The sequence below is a fragment of the Athene noctua genome, chromosome 1 (genome assembly GCF_965140245.1).
Source record: "Athene noctua chromosome 1, bAthNoc1.hap1.1, whole genome shotgun sequence".
NCBI classification, from domain to species: Eukaryota; Metazoa; Chordata; class Aves; order Strigiformes; family Strigidae; genus Athene; species Athene noctua.
In genome coordinates this window covers 11879989-11904591 of record NC_134037.1, presented here as the reverse complement: position 1 = coordinate 11904591, position 24603 = coordinate 11879989, and the positions used below count along the sequence as shown (strand labels likewise).

At 43.2% G+C, this 24603-nt stretch overlaps 1 protein-coding gene across 2 annotated transcripts in view; it reads right to left on the bottom strand.

The window, feature by feature from the left end:
• The window catches only part of HS1BP3 (HCLS1 binding protein 3), a 54750-nt gene that overhangs the window by 8669 nt on the left and 21478 nt on the right, over positions 1 to 24603 (bottom strand). Inside the window, exons 5-7 of one of the 2 annotated variants that reach the window (XR_012632799.1) lie at positions 2871 to 3019; positions 2233 to 2368; positions 1280 to 1487 (exon numbers count right to left, since the gene is read on the bottom strand). Coding sequence is in view for 1 of the 2 variants with exons in the window: in XM_074895569.1 (XP_074751670.1) it covers positions 2233 to 2368; positions 2871 to 3019 (285 nt within the window). In the remaining variant the exon portion in view is untranslated. The remainder of the gene's footprint in view (positions 1 to 1279; positions 1488 to 2232; positions 2369 to 2870; positions 3020 to 24603) is intronic. The other variant, XM_074895569.1, reaches the window with a different exon arrangement.

Sequence of the window (24603 nt, the reverse complement as noted above, 5' to 3'; positions counted from 1 at the left end):
TGTCAACATCTACAGGTCAAAGGCAAGATTTATTCTTAGGCCTCAAAATATGCTTCAGCCCCATGTCAGAGAAATTGCAGGGTTCAGCTCATGTTCAATGTTTCCTCTTACCACAAAGGGTCACTGCCTGGAAAAGACACTGTGGCACTGCTCTGCAAGAACCAGTAACACCAGTCTGGTGGAGAAGAAAGGTGGGAGATGGTTCAAATCCTGCTTCTACATTATGAGATCTAACAGTTCTACTAAGGCTTTCAGCTGAACAGAAAACAAAGTGCATTGTGCATAATCACTTAAGAAAGTCCAGCTACAGGATTTCAGGTGACTGCAATAAATCTACATAGAGGCGAGGTGAAGTATTCTACTAGCTTAAAACAGCACTGCCACTCTTCTTCCCCCCCTTTAGTAGCTTCTCCTTTATCCCAATCGCCCTCAGTCCACCAGCTCTCTATGATGTGCAGGTAACAATGTGAACTACATTTATCAGGGGGACTTCAGAGGGTGTTACCCACCTGAACAGGTCAACAGATCCTGGCCTATCTGCCTACACCTCTTGCACAGCCAGGAGTTGCCTCTGGATTCCCATAGCAACTTTCCAACTGGAGCACTGGCATGATTTTCTGCTTCATGAAGTGTATTCATTTCCAATTGGATCTTGACTTGTCAAGTACTGAAAGTGCTGAGACAATTCAAGAATAAATGAAAACTACTGGAATTTAAAAGAAATGGAAACTTTTTCCAGGGGTTTCTATAACATCTGGGTGTGTTGCTAACACAGATGACCCCAAACTGATCTAAAGCATGGTCTGTTGATCTCTTAGCAGATTTTGGAGACCTTTCCCTGCTACAGAGGAAGAGAAAACATATAATCCAAAGGACATTAGCATGACAGATAGAGAAGCTCTCTCCACTAGTGCATAATAACGCAAGAATTGCATTGAAACAGGCATTTGAGCAATCTGGATCAAGCGCTGTATGCTGAGATCGATACCAGAGGGGAAAGCAAACATGAAAATACTGCAATCATATGTGTTTGCTCCCACTATACCACAGCACTACATTAGGTCATGTCCCACCCCATCAGCTTCTATAAACTTCAGGTGGGCTGTCAGAACATAATGTGAGATGGCACCCAACCCAATTTGACCTTTGTTTAAATGAAGTCAGGTATTACCACCGAGAGAGCTAGCACTTTGCATGCATAGAAAACAATACCTGCAAAACTACCTGCTTCAGGAGAGGTTTGAAACCACACACAGATTCTCTCTCCTGGGTTTAGTACCTGCTGCAGAAATCGTGAATCCTAACAGGAGCTGGCTGGCAAGAATTAGCACTGGAAGCAAGTTGGCCTCATCATTCAGATTCCAGCCTGAGATCCAGAAGGCAAGAATTTGACTCTTTACTGCAGCACAGATTCCCTGGTGATGCTGGTCTCTAAGCACTGGCTCCCTGCTTGATCTCTTGAGGATTTTAGGTGCAGGAAAACTAGCCTTGTGGGAGAGATGTCAGGAATAAAACACATTATGCGATGATACGTTCCAGTGCTACACTATCAAGGGGGCAGGTAAGTGTAAGAGCAAGTACATTATTCCCTCTTGTAACTCTAAGGTCTGGCCCTCCTTTTTCACTAGGTTAAAACTTAAATGCAGGGTGATAGAGATTTTAATGATCAGCTGTATGCATAGGATTCCTCCAGGAAGTGTGCATGGAGACCTGTGAGTCACCAGCAGAAAATCATTCCTCTTGTGACAAGAGCCCCTGATTTCAGCTCATTGAAAGCTGAATTCCTCTTTGTTTCAGGGATTTGTTTTTCACTTTTCATAATGGAGGTCAGCTCTCACCCCCTGTGGATGGCTTGTAAAAAGCAGAAGTGTCATGTTAGCAAACAAGGACTAGATGGCACGCCTTGGGTCTTCAAGACCATTCCTTTGGAGTCACAGAGTAATACCTTGCAACCTACCTTTCTCAGAGGGTCCTCCTAATTTCTTTTTGAATGTGTTTGATTTCCAAGCTCCATGATACAGACCTTACCTTTTACTTGTAAGTAAATACAATTAATAGCACATAACATGCCACAATCATCAAAAACTAAGACCAAGGTCAAAAGATTACACAAGTATTGATTCACAGTTAGCATTCAAAGTATTTAAGCTTTGCCCTCAAATTCATCTCTTTTGAGGTCTAAATGACTCCTCAGATCACCTTCATCCTACAGGACAGATCTGAGATGTGTACCTCAGCAGTTCCTCAGTGTCCTCCTCAGGACCTGTGTTGAGCACATACTCCCTGTTCTTACAGGCAGCTGGCAGCAATAGGGAGTCACCCAGTCTTACCACACCACCAAGGTCTGGATCTTCAAATAATTTCAGATCTAGAAAGGGGAACCAGAAAATGCTGTTGTTAAATCATGCTACGTAACACAACACCTGCATTAACACTAGCTAGTAAATCTGCCCACTGGGCTGAAAAAAAAAGATCATGTAGACAATTCCGTTTTTACAAGGGCTTCCAACCCACAAAGTGCAGTGATACTCTGTACTCTCAGGACTTAGTAAATCTGCTTTCCTCCTGCACTCAAAAGTAGGTCACATTACTCTTGTTAGTGTGGCATGAATGACTGTGGGACAGTCAGCTCCCACAGACCTGTAATATCCCAGTCCAAACCCTCAACAGTGAACAGCTACGGGAACTACAGTCTTATTTATTCTTTCTGAAGGATTCTAGATTATTCTTTCCCCAGCTAAAGATTTGCCTTAACATTCCAAAGTCATTATTTAGCCTGTATACCCTGTATCACTACATTTTAAGAGCTCAGTTATACACGTGCTTTAGATAAAACAATCAGTATACATAAAAATATAGAACAGATTTACTCTCTTTCATCTTCTTCCTGGGACCAATTGATGAGAAATCTTTTTCTGGGCCAAACAGTCCTTCATCTGGATCTACTTCGTCCTCAAAAATGGTTAATTTGGGCCTCTCTTCCTTGGTGGGAGCAGATGTCTTCTTTGTTTTTTTAGTTCTAAAACATAAGAGACAAGAAAGTCAGCTGCAATTCTTCATTTAACAAGAAAGATTTATGGCTAGAAACTCTCATAAGCTGAAAATAGATGGAAGCTTGAAAAGGATTAGAGAAAGGTACATAGTCATCTGTTAGTCACTGGCAGGAAGCGGATATTGAGCTGGAGGGACTGTTGGTCTGACATACTCTACCTGTACTCATGTTTTGTGTTCTTAAGAACTATCAAGAAACCCAATGGGAACTGGAAGAGCAGGGCTAACAATGCTGCACTGTGTGAACTACCACTCGATCACATTTGTTTTAAGCAGTTTTACTCTCCCACACAGAAATCTTAAAGTAAGAAAGACGAACATTTCCAGCAACACTGTCACAGACACAGAGAAAAGGGATGGCTTGAAAAACAAAGTGCAGGTTGGACCATTGCACTAATCCCTTTGGACAGGTTTTTAAAAACCTCTTTGGCTGCATTTCCTTGCCAGTGCCTGCTGTTGGTTTTGACTGCTGCATACTCCTTTTATAAAGGTATTAGACGCTCCCCTGATACTTCCCAGGGGAGACATGATATGAAGACTACATCGCCTTTAAGTTGAAGCAAGCATGGACTGGAAGATACTTGGTTGGACAGACTGCTATTTGCAGAATTTACAAATGTCACTCAGTACTTTCTTGAACCAAGGACAGGATTAACTTCCTCTAAATTTAGTCTTCTAAAATTTGACAGTGAGACAAAGTTAATTTTTAGGCTTCTTCTCTACTCTGTGGACAATTAATCCCATCTATTTTGAACACTGATATTTGGCTGTAATAAGTCTCTGAAGATCTCTTCCTCTCCTCACTGGCTAGAGAAGGAAGCTAAAAACTAGGTTGGATTAGAGGCCTCATTTGCACATGGCTTAAACAAGAAGAGCTGAATCGCCTTCCAAGAACAGAGTGAAAAGCATGTGCCTCTTGCTTTCATACCTAGGAGTCACGTTCCACTAGCTGAAGCTACAAGGCAGCTTTTACAGTAGGGCAGCTTGAGTTATGAGGCAAACCACATGGCATAAAAAAGAAAATTTAGAGAACGGGGCAAAAACCTTTGCATGAAAAGTCCAATTCAAACTAAGCTGAAAGAGGACAGCACAGCATGTCTTTCCTAAGAAATTGCCATATTTCAGAGATCCTTACTCTCAGCATTCATGGCCTTACAATTTCTAAGGTAGCCCCCTTGAGTGCCTCTTACAACAGAAGATCTGATCTTCCTCTTCACAGAGAGCAGATCAGGTTTCAGCCTAGAGCAAATCCAATTATCAGCACTTAACATACCACAGTCATCAAAAACTAAGACCAAGGTCAAAAGATTACACATACATTCCAACTACATTAAGGAGTCTTGTAAAATCCTCTTCCGATTACAGCTGCACACAAAATAATGGAGTCCAGTTACTTCCAGTTATTTTCACAAGTTTATTATCACCAAACTAGAAGTCATGGATGATATTACCTTGCTACCACCACTTTGTCTCTTAGCAATGGGAAATGCTGCATTTTAGAGGCCTAGGAGCAGAACTTAAATACGGCCTTTCTTGGAAATATACCCTATTCAATATACTAAAGGTATCTGCAGCTGTCAGCGACTAATTTGCTGAACTATTTATGATACAAACTTTATTTTTAAAGCTGAAGAAACTTCCATGGCTTGCTTTTTTTTTGCATTTATATTCATTATGAGTATGTCTCAAGTGACTGCTGAATTTGAGCTACTTTTTGAAAGGTCAGCTCCAAGGAACTGCCTCCAAGTGAAGCATTTGTAAAAGAGCCTTCTTCCGAAACCTGACAAAATCTACAGTTATAATATGTACAAGCCAGACATCTTTCACCCAGGATTTCTACATAAACTCAAATTCATTGCTTTATTAACTGTGGTAAGAAATCTATCACTCAAATGAACCTAAATATTAAAGGAAAAGGTAAAAAAATGAGAGCTATTACATTTAACAACAAAACCAGAAGAACAGTAAGACTGAGTCAGAGCTGACAAATTGATTAAAAATAGAATTAGTATACACAAAGAAATCCCATCTATTGGGGAAGGAGAAACCTTTATTTGCATAATTCATGCCTTGCAAAGTATTTGTGAAGTGAATGACAATATAGATGAGGGTTTGCCAACCTACGGAAGTCCAAAAAGTCTGACAAGATCCCTTGTCCACCCAGAGTTACGACAGCTCTCCTGATGCCCAAAAGCCTGTTACGCCACAGGTAATTATATACGTGAATCAATATACTTCCAAGCAACAGGTCTCCACTCCAGTGAAGTTAACAAGGAGTTTACTAATAGTTAGCTACAGTATTTGCAGCAAAGACAACCAGAATGGTGGGAAATACTGAAGAAAGGGAAGAGAACCATAAAGAGTGTCATAAAGAACAGTATGTAAAACAAAATTAACTGAACTGAAAGGTCTTGGTAATAACCCTCTGTTTAGTCTAGCCATCAAACCAGCCCACTTACACTGGCTCGCTTTCTGTTTTGCCAAGGGACTCCATTGATACAGGGCCAATCCCACAGGGCTTGACTGCTACCAGTAGGAACATGAGGAAGTTGTTTTTCTGCCTTCAAGTTGTTTCCCCTCACCACCCTTCTAAGGAAGGCACAGTTAGACTGCCAAGTAATTCCAGCATATCCATACAGGGACTATGTTGGGGTCAGTCTCTAACTGGGAAACAGGATTCCCACGGTTCTGTATTTAGCTGTGCCAGTCCAGGCTGTGCACTGCTGAGCAGAGGTTAAGGGATGAGAAAGGGTGTGTAAGAAGTTTTGAAGTCTCTCTGAGGTTCTGGTTTCACAATCAGCTTCAGCTGGCCTGAGTGTGTGTCTGCCTGCCCACTCATCCCCATTCGGTGTATTTCCACTACCTCCCCACAAGCAGGGGACCAAGGACTGAGCTGGAACAGAGCTGATTGTGAAGCCACATGCTGGTAGACATTCAGAGGAGAAACTGCAAGGATAGTTAAATCGGTGATCGTGATGTGCCAGTGTGCAGTAAACTGGTGCAGGTATGCAGAGGCTTTTGGAAGACAGAAATGAAGGATCATTTAGTCTCCCCAAGTGTTACTGCATTCAAGCCCTGCACTTCATTAGCACCTTCTTCATACATCACACTCACAACCTTGGCATCTGACATATTGAAACTACCTGCATCCAGCTGGCAGATGACCTGTGTCATTGCTATTTCTTTGTTGCTGAAACAAGTGAACCTTGGAACATCACTCTAGCGAATTTTAAAAATCTTAACAAAAATGAAACCAGCCCTAAAGATGATGTATCCTTTGTCCAGATGAATCTATTCACTCAGTTGAGCTCACTACTATACATGAAGCACTGTGAGAATGACTCACATAACACTACCATCTTCTGCTCTGAGTCCAAAAGGAGCCAACTTGCCTCATAAGTGACTATAGATAAAGACTAGCCTCCTAACTGGCGTGGCCCAAAACTGGATGATCAAAAATTAGGGTATATGAATCCATCTAGTCAGGCTGCTGGCACACTTGAAAATACAGATGAGACTTCTGGCTCCCAAATGATTCTCAAATCACCCATAAAAATGTCAACAAAACTCTGTATGCAGAAGACACTCACTTTCAACCCTAACCCACTTTGTGAGCGCAGTTCTCATGTTACTGTTTACTGACACAATTTAGGTCACTTGTTTGGCAGCCTCCATGTCTCACTGGCACATCAATAATGCAGAAAAGCTTTCTGGTCAGCTGTAGAAAACAGCGACAAGGATGACTAAGACACTCCAAAGTCAGAGGATTTCCAGATCTGTATGTGTGACAGCTGTATTATTTTGAAATATTGGATGTCCAGACCTAATGCTTGGAGGTGACAGATCTTAAATCAAAGGGCATGTCTGTTGTGCTCAATGTAGACAGGAGTCCCTAACTCATGCTTATTATTGGGTTAAAATGGTGAGTGTAATTATTCAGAGTAAGTGTGTGTCATTATTCAGAATAAGTGTAATCTCAGCACACAGACAAAAATTTTCAGAATTTATTATTCTGAAAATATGACTATCTCTTTTTTACAAAAATGAGATTATGCTCCAGGAAAGGAATGTTACAGTAATATTAAAAAAGACTTACTCAGACTATACATATTCATATTTTAGGTATCCATGGGATCTTACAAGGAAAGAGCTCACTAATATAAATGGATACCCCAACTGCCACAAATCTACATTGAGGCTTGAACAAAAGAACTACTGCTAAAATAGCAGCAATATTAGCACATCTTCTTGAAAACCATTTCTGAAAAACAAAGAACCTATACACTAGCTCATGCAGAAAACAAAATGTCATCTGTCGCTTTCTTTTCATTCAACAGTGCTCATTTTCCAAAGCCTCCTGATAATAACAGACAGGACAAAAGGGGTCATTCTCATCCGCTTTGGGCAAGGGATGCCAAATAGAAATTCTAAGCCCGTCAGCTCAACACAGCCTGACTGCTAAGCATTAAGCAACTGTGGCAAGTGGTGGCCGCAGGGATATTTTACCTCACACAGTAATCTTTTTCTTGTGGACATCACAGTAACTTACAGTGTTTTAAATGGCCCTGGCATATCCCAAAATGAGATAATGCATAATAGATGGAATAAATCTATTAGCAGTCATTTGGAAGAAGAGCATTCAATTGCAGGCAAAATTTCTCCTGCTGCAGCCCCCAGATTAGGACAGCCTTGGACTACTGTTCCAGCAGAGCAACAGATGGAAAGAAAGCCTGAAGGAATAGATTTTCAAGAGTTCAGCTCCCATCTAGGGACCTGCTTTTGTGAAGAGATTTTTCTGAAGGGCTCAGCACTCAGGAGTACCTGTTCTTCCTAAAAGAAGACAAGCTGTTTTTAAAATCTGTCTTTAAACTTTCTGATTATATCTTTTTTTCAATATAATTTGAAAACAGGCAACAAGACCACAGACAGACAACTTTTGTTTTGTATACAGCTCATTAGCAATATTCATAATACAGAAACCTTTCCTGAAATTTTTTCAACTAAATAACTAATAAAGCACACAGGCACTCATATGCCTGACAAGGAAACAAGGGTTACAGAAAGAAAATTAACATAAAGGAAATTTCTTTATCGTTTTCCTTTTTGATTTTCTACACTAAACCAGAATGTGAGACTTGCTGAAACAAGTTAAGGACAATAAAAGACAAGTTTCAAAATATAATCATGACTAAATTAAACCACAGCAAGGACACTGATCCAGAACAAGACAGTCATAATAAAGTTGCCAATAATAATATGAAAAACCCAGAAGTAATCACTAGTATTTTTGGTTTCATCTGGAAAGCAACAAAATGGTACTTTCAGGGTTTCTGACAACAGAGAAATAGCTCATATCCTAATACTCATGTTAATGATGCCCATTTTAGAACTTCAGGGAGGTTACAGAGGGCTAAAAATAAAGCTATTTTATAAATTAGAAAAGTTGGAAAAGAACAACAGAAAGAAACATGGACTAGTGAGCATTGCCTTGATGCTTGGTAAAGTTAAACAAAGGCAGATAATCAGATATAATCAGTAATTAAAAGAGCATTCATTACTAAAGTCTTGCCAGAATCATGCCGCTGTTTTCTTTTTATGAGCCTACAGGCTTGGTTAATAATGGTATCTTATCCAGTGGCTGACATAGCAGTCCTGAGAGTTCCCACCATCTTCTTCCAAAGCAGGACCAGGACAGTGGAAGCTCCTATCCTCCAGCTCCTGTAGACAGGGCTCTCACTGCAGCACTGCAGGTAATCTGCTTCTCTGTACAGAGTCTGAGCTATCTCTGCATTAACTTAGGCACTCAGATGCCTCAAGCAAGGAGGGACAAACCAGAATGCCCTGGTTTTGATTCTTCTCCATGACTTTGGTGAGATGAGGAGGAGAGAAGAGTATGTCTTGCTGTTTGGTCTATGAATTAGTAAAAGAGCTATGAGGCAAGCATGATAGTGTCAGAATGAGGGCTTGGTGTACACCAGCTTTTATTATGCTCCTAATTCTCTTTCTCTATTTATGTGTTCAGTAGGACTTGATTTCAAAGTGATAAAAGGAGAGAAACATCAATTTTTGCTCTGCTTCCCTCTTCTGGAGCACCTTCGATTTTCCTTGTGCCTAGTCCTTGCAACTCCCGCCCAATGTCATCCTATTTGCCCTTTTCATCTCTCCTCAATCCATTTCCCCCAATTTCTGGCCAGTATCACTTTCTTGCTCCACTTCTAGAATCTGCAGTATTGCCTTAGCTTCTCGACTGACAATTAGGCCTCCTTGTCATCTTCAGCCCTCTTCTGCCCGCAACTGCATCATATACCTCCTCTTACCCTACAGACTTCTATTATGGATTCTTCTTTTCCTGCTTTAGGTCTAAAGATTACTATTGTTGTTCAAATTATGCTTTTGAAAAAGACCACAGACTGTAACTGAAGGAGAAATGGGAAGCTGCAATGGGAAAGCAGAAAAATGCAGAAGGAAGGGTAAGGAAAAAAATGATTAAATTAAGCAGAGGCAACAGCAGGCAAGTTAACAAAGCAAGAGAAAGGAATGAGGTTGAAGCTGATCACAGATGATAATCAATTCTAACTGCTGACCACCAAATATAAAAGAGGATGTTTACCAGTCATGAAATTCATGTTACATTTTAAATAAATGTAAGATCTTTCTGGAGAAAGGAAGCTTTATCAGGGAAAAATTAGGCTGAACAGTTTGGACTTAGCAAACTCTGCCAGACATTATTCCTTGATCTATTTCCTGTAAGGCCACTATTCAAGCTAATGAAGTTACTTTTAGTAGTTACTACTTTCAGCTTTATATTCTGACCCTATAAAAATTACACTTTGAGAAAAAAATCCATTCTCTTAGACTAATTAATAATTGTTACAGGTCTGTAGCTCCAAAGACCACAAATTATTGGGCAAATACTGTGTTGCATGCCTGTGAAGTGATGTCTACATGCAGTATAACTCAGCAGTAAAATGTGTGACATGACAAGAATATAAATATAACGATGGTCATGAAATCAACCTGACAACATTGCTCCTTTATAAGACATTCTTCACAAAATGTCCCGAGCAGCTTCACAATCAAAGTCAACCAAGCTGAAACAAACAGGGTGTGAAAAAAACTAGCTAGTGAGCACGTTATTTGCCATGTGCTCAACAGATTCAGGAGCAAACACAAAAAAAGGTGGCCTCACAAGCAGGGAATTGATGGTACTGAAAGTACCCAATGTCGTGGTAAGAATTCTTGAAACTATTTTACTAGTAAGTAAAAGTGACACATGCAAACAGCAACCATTTTACAGAAGTGATTGGTTTCTTTAACACTGAAATGTTGAAAAAACTAAACACGCACATGAACATACCACTGTAGCTTCTTGTTTGAATAATTTCTGAAAAAGCACTGAACACATGAAGAGTTGATGTCTCATTTCCAGAAGTGTTGGGCACTCACATCTCTAAATCACAGAACTGTAGAGTCACAGAATGGTTTGCATTGGAAGGGACCTTTGAAGATCACCTAGTCCAACCACCATGGGCAGGGGCATCTTTCACTAGATCAGGTTGCTCAAAGACCCGTCCAACCTGGCCTTGAACACTTTCAAAGATGGGCCATCCACAATTCTTCTGGGCAACCTGTGCCAGTGTCTCACCACCCTTATCATTAAAAATTTCTTCTTTATGTCCAGTCTAAACCTACCCTCTTTCAGTTTAAAACTGAAAGTATAAAAGTTGTGCTGTCACTACAGCCCTTGGTAAAGTCAGGTATGCAGGACCTGCAACTAACTGCTTGGTGCCTCCTCCCAAGGACAGGCAGCCTGACTGCTCCACATCTACTTTATAAAGGTTTAATTTTGTGTTACCTAATCTCTACCTCCTCACAAACAGAATGCCATCATATTCAGCAGCATCTCCTGCCACTTGTGTTTTACAACCTCCCAGCCTCACATTGTGCTCCTCAGGAGAAGACCATTTCCCCTGTGCTGCTGCCTCACGTGAATTCCCTCTTCACCACATCCAACAGCAGAACAGATACAAGAACCCAGACTGTGGGCACAACTCCAGATTCTATCTGCCTGTGAACAGAAGAGCCTCAAATAGATAGTGCAACAAGAGAAGATGTTTGCATGAAAAAACCTCTGGCCTCTCTAATTCCAGAGGCTACACATAAAATTCTGTCTGAAGGGTGCCCTTCTTTTTTTTCACCTGGTACCTGAACAGACCCACAGAAAAACTCTAGCAAAGTGCAAATGATGTTCCATTATAAAATTTTGCCTGACATACCTGTCACACCACATCTAGACAGTTTATGAAAAGTCAGAGAAGGGCCAGTTACCAAGGCAGTGAGCAGATTCCAGCAGTAGCCAAGCAGGATTTGCACTCAGAGGCAGGCTGCTTCAAAAGCACAGGGTCCCAACTGCGCCGTGATACAGCCTGAGGAGGGAAGACGGGGCTGAGCCTGGTTCCCCACTGCCTTCTCTCCCCTACATCTTCCTGTTCACAGATGTCACTTTTTCCTCTTGGCTGCGCTGTGGGTAAAGCAAACCTCTCACTGCTACAGAGAGATGGCTCCACAGGAATTAAAATAGAGAAGGACACAGTGAGACATTGTCAGAGCTAAATGATACCGCTGTTGTAGACACAGCCCCGTGCTCCGGCTGCTGCCTCTCCTGCTGATCATGAGATCAAAACCTCTTCCATAAAAAGAAAATGCAGCCTTCCTGCCTAGAGGTTTCTTGTGTTGTTTTGTGGTTTTGTTTTGTTTTGTTTTTTTTTTAACAGGCTGAAATATTGCCCAGGCCACGGATATACCTATTGCATCAAGCAATTCCACTTCTGATGTTGCGCACGCTGCTGGAGGTCAGACTGTAGGAACAGTCACACCAGAGAGCACGGGAGACACAAAACTCTCCCTCGTAAGCAAGGCACTGAGGCTCTGCAGTGGCAGCTGCCCAGGGGCTTCTTTCTGATGCAAGCAGAAAAACAGCTGACATAGTTCTGCACTTTTAAAATTTGATTCCTATTTCTGTTTTTATTGCTAACTGGGCTGACTTAGCACACAAGCTTTTGCAGTATAAGTAATTTCAGGGGCTGGGCACTGAGCTCAGCGCGTACAACAGCTGGCTATCGTGTTGAAGGGATGGGTTCAGCTGGGGAAACACTGCGAGCCCTTTGAGAAGCACAGCGAGGCTGGGTATTGAATCGCAGAAACCTGATAAATGCAAGCAATCCACAAACACATGAGTAAAAAAAGTAGTCTTTACAAGTATTCTGACTCACCCACAAGTTCTAGCTCAGTGCTGCTGTTATTTAACAGTCATGATAATATTGTAAAATCATAACCAAAATCATTCACCTCTATTGGCAAAAAAAATCTCTCAGAGCTCAGCTCACCCAGAGCAACAATTGCTATTCCTACAGCACACTTCAGAGATGGCAGATGGATGATCCAGTGAGGCCTCCAACTAGCATCTCCCCCAGAGAATTATGACTTGACACAAGCAACATGAGCCTGCATATCCACCCAACTGATGCATTGCAGACCCCGCTCCTTGCTTCTACTTAGCTACCTGATGATCTGCTACTGCCAGCCATCCCCCTTGGGGCTGGCTAGATTAGAAACACTGAAGATTCATGTGCTGCAAGGGATGCAGCAGGGAAAATGGATCAGGGAACACAGACTGTGGGTAGAAATGCTGGTAAAATGTCTCAAGCTCTCAAATCCCAGACAATGTGAGACCTTAGGCTCACGCGGTGAAAAAAAAGTGGCAAACATATAGTGCTGTATTAGCCCAAGGAGAGCTCTTTTCAGGATTAGCTGCTGTTGACTCATGGTGTGAGTTTGGGCAAATAACTTGATCCTTTGGGCTAGTTTGCTGACTCACAGATCCTAAATGGACTCAAAGTACATTAAAGTTATGCCATTTTACATTGGTGGAGAATCTTGTGCAACTAAGCCATCTAGTAAGTTGAAGAGATGTGAGAAATTAACTGGGGTTTGGTAGGGGCATCTTCTGTTGAATACCCAGGGGGAGCAGAAATTATATCACTAATCTGTGTCAGTAGGAGGGACTAGTGAAAGTGTGATGGAATTATGCTGATGACAGCAGGGAAGTAGCAATTACAAATAACTGCATGATATTTTAAGCTTCTACTCCCTGGTATTACAGTGGCAGTAGCAATGTTGGAGGAATGAATGATGATTTCAGACAGAAAACAGACTCAGGACATTTCAGGATCTGGATCCATAAGGAGAAATGCTACAGCAGACCTTTCACATGCTACCTGGCTAGGACAGAGGACCAAAACCACAGGATCAGCACAGTTATAAACACACAGTAAATCAAACATGGCCAAAATGCCAGGTGCTGATCCAGGAGGCTGCCTTATGTACCTCACCCAGTCCTTCTGTGCTGCCCACCCAGTTCCAATCTGAAGCTCCTGGCCTCAGTCCTGTTTCTGTTCATCTTCCTTTGCATGCCCAAAGGAGGACACTAGTACCTGCTTTACTGGGTTTGCATGGGAAGGTTTTGGTAGGGGGGCGGCTCCAGGGGTGGCTTCTGTGAGAATCTGCTAGAAGCTTCCCCCATGTCCAACAGAGCCCATGCCATCCGGCTCCCAGACAGACCCACCGCTGGCCAAGGCCGAGCCCGTCAGTGATGGTGGTAACACCTCTGTGAGAACCTGTTTAAGAAGGGGGGAAAAACCAAAATGTGGTGGAATAGCAGCCAGAGAGAAGAATTAGAATATGTTAGAGAAACAACTCTGCAGACACCAAGGCCAGTACAGAGGAGGGGCAGGAGGTGCTCCAGGCCCGGAGCAGAGATTCCCCCACACCCGTGGTGCAGCCCATGGGGAGGCAGCTGTGCCCTGCGCCCAGGGAGGGGAACGGTGGGGCAGACACGCACCTGCAGCCCGTGGGGGACCCCACGCCGGAGCGGGTGGATGCCCAAAGGAGGGTGTGACCCCGTGGGAAGCCCACGCTGGAGGAGGCTCCTGGTAGGAGCAGAAAGGAGACTGTCTTTTTCCACGTTGTTGGCCATTTGTCTGTAGGACTTAAGGGTACCTTGGCATCCTTCACAACATCCGTCAGTAGCATCTGTCCTGTAGCGCACAACAGCGCCACGATGGCTCACCTCCCTCCTGTGAGCAACAATGCTGTGCTGCCAACAGCTGGCAAATGACTGGCACACTGAGCAAGTTCCTCCATTAGAGTAAGGAATATGACAGGCTGGGTTACATCTCCCACTGCCTCCCAAAGACAGCTAAAACACTGCTTAATCCCAACAGAATGCAAGATTTGGATAGCCCCCAAACACCTCACAACCTTTCAGAATTCACTCTCTCTGCACCTCTATGTGGTAGGGCATGGCAGCCCTGGAGGGAAGAGGGGCCCAAGAAAGCTGGTTAATGTTCAAGGATCACCTCCTCCAAGCTTAGGAGTGATGCATCCTGACAAAGTCAGGCAAAACTGTCAGGAGGCCTGCATGGATGAATGAGGAGCTCCTGGATAAGCTCAAACACACAAAAGAAGCCTACAGAGGATGGAAGCAAGGACAGGTAACCTGTGAGGAATTCAGAGAAACTGTCCAAGCAGCCAGGGAGCAGGTTAGGAAAGCTAAAGCCCTACTAGAATTAAAACTGTCCAGGGATGTCAAGGGCAACAAGAAAAGCTTCTACAGGTATGTCAGTGATAAAAGGAAGGCTAGGGAAAATGTGAGCCCTCTCTGGAAGGAAACAGGAGACCTGGTTATCTGGAATATGGAAAAGGCTGAGCTACTCAATGACTTTTTTGCCTCAATTTTCACTGGTAAGTGCTCCAGCCACACCACCGAAGTCACAGAAGGCAAAGACAGGGACTGGGAGAATGAAGAACCACCCACTGTAAGAGAAGATCAGGCTCAAGACCCTCCAAGGAACCTGAAGGTGCACAAGTCCATGGGACCTGATGAAATACATCCGCAGGTACTGAGGGAACTAGGGGATGAAGTGGCTATGACACTATCCATCATATTTCAGAAATCATGGCAGTCCAGTGAAGTTCCCACTGACTGGAAAAGGGGAAACATAACCCTCATTTTTAAAAAGGGAAAAAAGGAAGTACTGGAGAACTACAGGCCAGTCAGTCTTGCCTCTATGCCTGACAAGATCATGGTGCAGATCCTCCGGGAAAATATGCTAAGGTGTATGGAAAATAAGGAGGCGATTGGTGACAGCCAACATGACTTCACTAAGGGCAAATCATGTCTGACGAATTTAGTGGCCTTCTATGGTGGAGCTACAGTGTTGGTGGATAAGGACAGAGCAACTAAGGTCATCTACCTGGATCTGTGCAAAGCATCTGACACTGTACCACATGACATCCCTGTCTCTAAACTGGAGAGACATGGATTTGACGGATGGACCACTCGGTGGATAAGGAATTGGCTGGATGGTCACACTCAAAGAGTCGCAGTCAACAGCTCAATGTCCAAGTGGAGAGCAGTGACAAGTGCTGTTCCTCAGGGGCTGGCACTGGGACCAGCGCTGTTTAACATCTTTGTTGGTGACATGGACAGTGGGATTGAGTGCATCCTCAACAAGTTTGCTGACAACACCAAGCTTTGTGGTGCGGTCAACACACTGAGGGAAGGGATGTCATCCAGAGGGACCTCGACAGGCTGGAGAGCTGTGCAAATCTCATGAAGTTGAACAAGGCCAAGTGCAAGGTCCTGCACATGGGTTGGGGTAGCCCCAAGCACAAATACAGGCTGGGTGATGAGTGGATTGAGAACAGGCCTGAGGAGAAGGACTTGGGGTTATTAGTGGATGGAGAACTGATTATAAGCCAGCAATGTGTGCTCGCAGCCCAGAAAGCCAACAGTATCCTGGGCTGCATCAAGAGAAGAATGGCCAGCAGGGCGAGGGAGGTGATTTTCCCCTCTACTCTGCTCTTGTGAGGCCCCACCTGGAGCACTGTGTCCAGCTCTGGGGCCCCCAACATAAGGAGGACACGAACCTGTTGGAGGGAATCCAGAGGAAGGCCACGAGGATGATCAGGGGGCTGAAGCATCTCTCCTGTGAAGACAATCTCAAAGAGCTGGGGTTGTTCAGCCTGGAGAAGAGAAGGCTCCAGGGTGACCTTAGGTGCCTTCCAGCACCTAAAGGGGGCCTACAGCAAAGATGGGGAGAGACTCTTTTATCAGGGAGTGTAGTGATAGGACAAGAGGTAATAGCTTTAAACTGAAAGAGGGTAGATTTAGATCAGATATAAGAATTAAATTCTTCACTGTGAGGGTGGTGAGACACTGGCACAGGCTGCCCAGAGCAGCTGTGGCTGCCCCCTCCCTGGCAGTGTTCCAGGCCAGGTTGGACGGGGCTTTGAGCAACCTGGGCTAGTGGAAGGTGTCCCTGCCCATGGCAGGGGGTTGGAACTGGATGATCTTTAAGGCCCTTTTCATCCCCAACCATTCTATAATTATATGATTCTTTTACAGATTGGGAATGAAACACAGTCCTGAAAACCAGAAGTGAGCTGTCTGCAGCCTAAACAGGATGTCTCTGAAATGAAGAATTGAAACTAACTCCCCTGAGACCTTGGCCAGCAGCTCTGGACCAAATGCTTCCCTTCCCATTTGAGCATCCTGCATTGTGTGGCACTGCCCTTGTCTCTTGGCAGCACCACTGAACAAATAAAAACAACTCCAGTGAGGTCAGGGTTTGCTGTAAGAGCCCCTGAGGGATGAAACGAGGGTTAGCCCTCAGGAGCCTCTTAAGAATGCATTTGCTTTTTTACATATTACAGGAACAGTTGGGGCCATGGCTCTGTCACTCACAGACAAGACGAGAAAGACAGATGACTCAGGAGCAAGTTTGCAGGACAAGACTGTTATACACAGCAACAGCCTATGCTGGCAGATAACCCATCACACAGATGAAAAATGAGACGTCTTTAGCAAATGGGTCTAGATAATGCTGTAAGGTGGTTTTGAGGGCATGACACCGTGTTTTGTGTTGAATGATGCCTTCAAGAACGCCTTGGATGCTATTATGGACAAAAAGCAATAAAAGCAAGGAAGAAAGAAGCTTGGAAATCTTCCATCCAAACCACTCTGACCAGTTTGAGTACCGTGCCAAATAAGTAGCAGTTATTATGGAAAATCATGGTCCAGAGAGCAGAACTCAGAAAACAGCCCATACCAGCAAAAACCCAAGTCAAGACCCTTTCCTAGCCAATGGACACACCATGGCTCACACCCACACAGCTGAACTCTGTTACACTCCAAACCAGGCTGCCCGCACCCACCCAGTCCTGGGCTAGCTCCTGAGCTGTGCCCACCACCACTCAAGAGAGTGCTAGCTCACAGGAGCCACAGCAGCCAGCTACATGCCTGCTGCAAAATGCCCTTGGTGTTTTATGATCACAGAGCATCCTTAAGTGCCAGATACACGCTCAGCACCAACTGCCCCAAGAAACTCAATGGTTCTAATCCTGACTCCTAAATGGGCACCTTCTACAAGCTGCCCTGTTGACAAAAGCCAACATCTGTACTAGTGAATAAACATGGTCAGGGCTTGGGCTGAGATAATGGTACACAGTATCTGTCTTGTGAGTTTTTAGCATGCTTCCTGGCATGAATTTGGCCCCGGCTAATTACTGCTTTGATGCCTGGACATAGTTCTGGGATCAGTACAAGCTCAGGGCCCTTCCTGATTTGGATGTGGCCAGCTTGCTCTGGGGAGTGGAAGGATTTAGCTGTTGGACAGAAGCTACTTCATCCTAGTTGGCAGAGAGCAAGACCACAGTTTCTGTCTGCTTTCATTTACTGGTTTAGCACAGTCAAATCACTCACCACAGCTGCGTGTTTCACAGTGATGATAAATCTTACTCCCCCTTATGATCTGGACATGACTGGGCATTTCAGGCATTATGGAAAGCAAGGTTTTCAGAATTTCTGGAAGGTAACAGAAAGCATTTTTTCACATTAATGACAATTGTCATTAACAATGATCCAAATGCCACATTTCTGTGCAAAGGGGAAACTTTTCCCCAGGCAGACCTATAAAATCAGCTTTATTCCTTTTACCAAAGGGATAATGGAGAGATCTAACATTTAAGTACTGTGATGCAACCTCAGAAATTCAAGTGCAGAATGAAGAGCTGCTGAGTCCCAGATGGGTGTCTACCCTTAAGGACATTCCTCCTTTCACTGACACTTCAGATGATTCCAGATCTGGCCAACTGCTACAAGGGGCAAATAGCAAGAGATGTGATCCCCAGGTGTGTTAATTAGTACCAGCATGTAGTTAAAATGGCTAATTCATACATTTTTGGCAAAGTTTTACAGATTGCTTCCAAAAATGGTTTTCCAAAAGCCAGTTTGTTGATCCTCTGAAACCAAAACAGAAACTTCTACGGCAGATCCACAGGAAAAAGGGAACAATGGTTTTATTAAGTCAGCTGAATTAGGAACTTGACAGCATCAGATGAAAGGAAAAGCAAGTCTCCCATCTCGATTTAAACTGAGCACACATTCACCCCATAGACAGTTTATTCTAGAGTAAACAATTCTGTTATACTTGGTGAACAGAAACACAACAGGGTAGATCTGAATCCGTCCCTTATTAGCAGTCTGTCTCATCTACGAGCAGTTCCCCGCATCTGTCGATTAAAGATTTCCCGTGCCTTGGTGAAAGGAGCAGGCTAATCGATGAGGTAATGCTTTTTTATTCTAATTAAGGACTTGAGTCATCCTATTATTGTAAAGTCCATGAAACAAAACATGTTTAAATCTGCCCAATTACATCATGTTCAATCCTCTTCCAAAGCAGAAGTAAAAAAATAGACACTTTTGATTCTGTGGAGTCGTAAATTTATCCTGTATCCCTTCTAAAGGATCTCCTGCCTCCTATGAACCTGTCTCAGTTAAGTAAGGACTTGCTTAGTATGCCTGCAGAATGGCTCAAGGCAGCTTCTGCATGCCTTCATCACTGTTAAGTTCTGCACTGCTACAAATGACTGCATATTGCTGTTAAAACAGGATGGGAAAAGCAAAAGCTGAGAGTTCACTCAAAAGACTAAGGGAATTATTTGAAAGCTGGTGCCAGCTAGTGGCAGTGGTATTTCATTCCAGTTCCCTGACATGGCTCTACAATTCTTCTATATACAGAAAAGTGTGTGGTAAGTTTTACTGCTTTAATACATTGTAAACAATGAATGAGATCCATTAAAAATCCCATGACATCTTTCTTAAAAGCAGACATACCTACTTCAGCAAGCTGGTCAAATTTCAAGCTGGGTATTTATATTTACATCAGTGCAACTCTCCCTCCATTTCCAGTTGAATTACATGTTCTTCACTTACTGTCTGATGCTGCAGTGAAGTGTTGCACTAAGCTATTAAGTCCTTGCTGCATTTTACCCCAGGTGTAGTTACATTTGTGTTCTGCTTGAAAACACTGCTGGATGGCATACACAGCTGTAACACTGCACAGACTACAGTTATTTGCAGTCCTCTGGGTCTAGGATGGTGGTATAAACACAGATTTACTATTTATAAAACCCATTAAAGTATAGTCAGTGTTCTAATCAGAAAGAAAATGAAGCACATTAAAATAATTACTTACACTCCTTCCCAAAGGATCCTCATGTTCCAGCTGTGTAAGTACTGGAATCACTCAAGCCAGCCATGACAGAAACTTAGCACTGAAGTTTAACCCAGGCAATTGCTTCAACATGCAACATAAAACTTGGGGAAATAATGACTGCATAATCTTATGGAACCAAAAATCCAACATTAGACCAGGAAATATGAATGCAGATAAGGACAATGCTGGCACAGGGAAGGACTCTCACAAGTTTTCCTTAAGTCAGGAAAGTGACTATTTCCAGAATAAAAGAAAACAGAGCAGAGCCAGCTTTAGATCTGTAAATTATGCATCTACTTCTCTGAAAACATCTGACAGCCTGAGTACCCTAGCTCTGATCCCAAGCTACAGCTCTTTCTGAGTGCCAAGCAGTGGACACAGCAGCGGGGTTTTTGCAATCACCTGTCAAATATGTTCTCCTGAAGGAGTGCTTATGGATGTAACATGCCAACTACAAGCCCAGGAGTACCAGAAAATCTCAATTTTCCTGAGTACACTTGCATTCAGTTAACACTACCACAGAACAGCAATGACAGAAGAGGGCTGAGTCCTTCACACATCCAACTTGACTCCCCTGGTTGGAAGGAACAGCTAGAAAGGGTTCTCAGTTCCACCACTTGAAGCCACACAGGCCTTGGCAGAGTTCTCCTAAGGAAAACATATTCCAAGAGAATATGTTCCTTCCACTCAGAAGACACAACACAGAATGAATATGGATGATTCTGTGAGATTCAATAGCTATTTCAGTACTCAATTTTACATTGTTTTCTTTCTATCACCCTCAACCTTCCATCTGTGAGGAGACAAGAAGATTTGCAGTAAACAAACATGTGAGAAGCTGTGCTCAGGAGAGGGGATTGGAGGCAGAAGAGAAAGGAAAGCCTGTTGCATGGAAAAACAACACTTACAAAGCACCTATAAACATAAAAAAAGTTCAGGATAAACAAACTGGAGGGACTGAGTTCCTGCAAGGAGAACATTCCTGCCATCCTGCTTTACTCCCTATCCACACAGTTGAAACAGCTCCAAGGTAGACTATAATGTTGCCCCTGAAAAGGACTGAGAGCAGATAATTTATGAAAATTAAGTGAGGCTCATCCTTTAACTGGATGGGTAAGACGGACTTTGGGCTACCTTTTCTTCTTTTTCCTCTCTTTGATGAGAAAGAACGCTGTACCAGACTATGTCCTTGGTTTTCAGAAAAATTTCAACTGTCAGAAATGTTTCAGTAGAAGACCAACATGGTTGTTTACAGGGATTATGCAAGTCGCCAACCTGACAGCAGCTGGATTGGAACTGCGACAACTATTTCTGTCACTTGGCAAAGCAATGGTCGAGCATGCCTTGCAACCTAAGCTTGTGACTCAACAACAGACAGAAAATAAAAGATCTGCCTGTTTAAATCTCAGAAGGCTTCACAGCTGTGAGCACAGATACACACACTGCTAGGAAAACAAGGCTTGCTCTTTCTTTTTTTTTGTTCATTGTTTTAACTATCTGAATTGCATTAAAGAAAAAATAAACTGTATCTTCTCTCGTTTGATGTTTTGTCACCTTGACTCTCTCGCAGCTGATCAGGACAGACAGACAAGTGTTTCTACTGCTGTGTATGAATCCTACTGGATTCAGAGGGGAAGTTATGCATGTACCTGGCTAGACCAAAAGGCAGTTGTGAATTTATGAGTCGCTGAGGAGGAGGAGGATGCCTAAGGAGTAGTATCCTGAGGAGTGGCAGGAGTAGAACTCTGCCAACCAAGGACCAGAAGGCACAGCAGCTGAATACACATTTTGACAAGTTTGGTCCAGACCATCTGTCCAGCAGACAGCAGCTGTGCCATGACACAGCTCCAGCCTGCAGAAATTCTCTTCCTTGGACGTGCAAATCCACTGGCAAGCACACTGTCCTCACCTATTAAAGCTCTGGGACCTCCATCAATAAAATCACTTGGAAATTTGCTAAATACAGGGCTCCCCTTAAGCCAGCTTCTGCCTCTTTGTCAGCCATTTTCAGCAGGCCAAGGTTTCTGGCAGAGGAAGCAAGAACAAATGTTGCCACTCATTTCTCCCCCAAAGACAAAAGGTTGATGCCATCCTGGGCTCTTCTGCTACAACAGGGAAGAAAAGGAAAGGAAAGGGAGCACTGGGATGAACAGCCCAGGAGCCAAACTCTAGCCTGGCTGCCATTAGGGTGCTGGGAGACATGAAGGTGTAGGACGCAACCCAGAAACAACTGTTGTCCTTCCTGTGTGCCAACCTACCTCCTCCTGCAGCCAGCTTGACTCTGCAGGGCTCTGGCAAGGCCAGGGCTGGCTGCTGTTGCTCAGATCCATCACGCATTTCATCTGCAGCCGGAAAAGGTCCTGAGTCTTCGAATAATCTCCTCACCAACTAAACCCATTAATGGCAAACCTCTGGCACCAGGGGTGATTGAGCTTGACCCCAGAGACAACAAGGTTTTTAAAAACTTTTGGCAGCAGGGCCCCAAAAGGTCAGCCCTCACCAGCCCCATCCCTTCCTAACTATTGTCACGACTTAGCTGTATCCGTGTTTAAACACAACAGATATAAAGCTTCCACCTACCCACGTGTCTTTATTCCACTGGAAAGGTACAAATTTGGATGAGGAGAACCCACAAGGGGAAATCCTCTGAAACAATAGCAAAGGTAGACAGTGGAGACAGAAACTCTCCAGAACACATGAGGAGACAAAAGAGCTCTTGTCTGGGGAATACCCACCTCTGGGCTCTGCAGTTTGCCAGGACAGACCTAGGGCTTGGGGAAGATAAGCTGTCACTGAAAGATTTAGGGAGGCAAAGGAAAAAGGACGGAAGGGAGGGAACCGCATGTGGAGGAGAGGCATCTGCGAGGGCTGTGGAGAGCTGATGAAGACAGAAAAGAAAGCACAGGAAAAGGTGGGTTTTCCCAAGCTGGTAAACAAATATTACCTCAGAAGTTAATTACAGCTGAAGAAATGCATGCACTGAAAGGGCTACTGCATGCTTTAACCCATGAAGCAATCATGCTCCTTCTGCAAAATCATTGCTGCTTTGTTCAGAGGAGCTGGTTCTGAGTCATTTTAATCAGCTGCTGTCTCAGGTATATTGGAGTAAACTGAACACAAATGCTAAATTCAGTTGTTTTAACTACAGAGTAAAGAGAATAGAGATGCTAGTGCTCTTGGCTTCAACTTACAAACAATAAAACTGCATAGTTCATCCACAGAGGGAGAAGACAAAACCCAATTCAGTTACTGTGATGTGCTTTTTAAATTGTTTTAAGATTCAGAGCTAGAAATGCCTAACTTGGTCCTGCTTGGATCAATTGAAAAAATACACAACAGGTTGCCTGAGTTCCCTAAAGAAAGTAAACCCTTAAGGAACCCTCAGGGCAGACTGGGAGCAAACACAGCAGCAGGCAGAAAGCTAACCCCTGTGGGCAGAGAGAGCTCATGGTCATACTGCTTTTTTTAGTAATTCCTTCACACCCTGGGCCTGAGCACAGGAGCTCAGTTCAACAATTTGTCTGTTAGGACAGCCCCTGGTACTCCCCTGGCATGGGACAAACTGCCTTCTCCTAAAGCATCCTAATCACAGCCCAGGAGGCAGCACAAGGCCAGCAGCCATTTCCAGTGGGCATTCTGGATGTAGCAAACCTAACTGGGAGAACAGGAGAATGTAAAATGGTATAGACATGGTCAGATACTGCCCAGTCAGCCTCAGCCAATGTGCCCCTGGCACAGCTGAGCTGACTAGCATTGATGCTGCTGCAGATTCCTGCTTCACACAGCTCTTTTCACTCCATGCAAATCTTTCAAACCACTGGCAAATTACACCTTTTTTTCCATTGCAGAATTTTCAGCAGTATCATCAAGAACATCCTAGCTGTGGGTGAATAGCTCCTCTATCTTGTGGCTGTCTTCCATGCCTGTCTCTTTAGAGGATCAGCCTCTTTCAGATCTAGTATTCTTGCATCTTTCATTCCTCATGGCATTCCAGCTGGAGAAACCCCTGCAATTATGACTAGCCACACAGTACCATTTTGAAACTTATGAGGAAAATCCTTTAAAAGACAGCAGTGCTAAAAGATATTGCACCTCTAAAAACCTAGATATATTGTCAAAGCACCACGGTACCCTACTAAGCACTTAAAAATATGTATCTGCAAATGTTGAGATAGATGGATTTAGAGAAGAGACATAAAGAGCAGTACTGCTCTCACTTTAAGAAGAGCAATAGAGACAAAGATAAGTCAAAATAAATAAATAAAGTTCCTACAATGTGGAGTAAAAGACATATCTGATTTCCCACTTATAAAGGAATTAAAACATTTTAACAAAGGGATATTCTAATGATTGTGGCTTACCAGAAAAAAAAAAAAAAAAAAAAAAAAGAGATGCTAACTTAAAAAAAAATAGTTTGGCTATGAGAACCTTGTGATTTACAAGTCACTGTATGCTTACACTGTCAAAAATTAAACAGAGCGAGAAATGTGCCACTGCTACAAAAGTGAGTACTAACAGATTTAGTACTGAGTACTAAAAAGTGAGTATTAATTCCCTGATGCACTGCTGATGTCAAGGACTATCTCTGTATTAAGAGTGCCTGTTCTCACAGAACCTGCACACTCTGTTCAAAGCTGAAAAGATTTCTACAAATGTCCAGGAGAACTCGCAGAGTAACTGGTGACAAGACACTGTAATAACAATACTCCAAACTATCAAGAAGGGCAGTAGATTTAGAGGACAAAGTACACCCCTCAAAAACATATTTCAAAAGAATTTCAACATTGCACCCCACAAATGTAACCTAATTTTGAGCACTTTTATTCTTAAAAGAACCAGGCTGGGAAAAAAATTAAAGGAGGAGGGGTTTTAAAAGCTGAAAACTTAATTATAAATATGTATAACAGTTTTTGAAATGTCCCTGATTTGTACA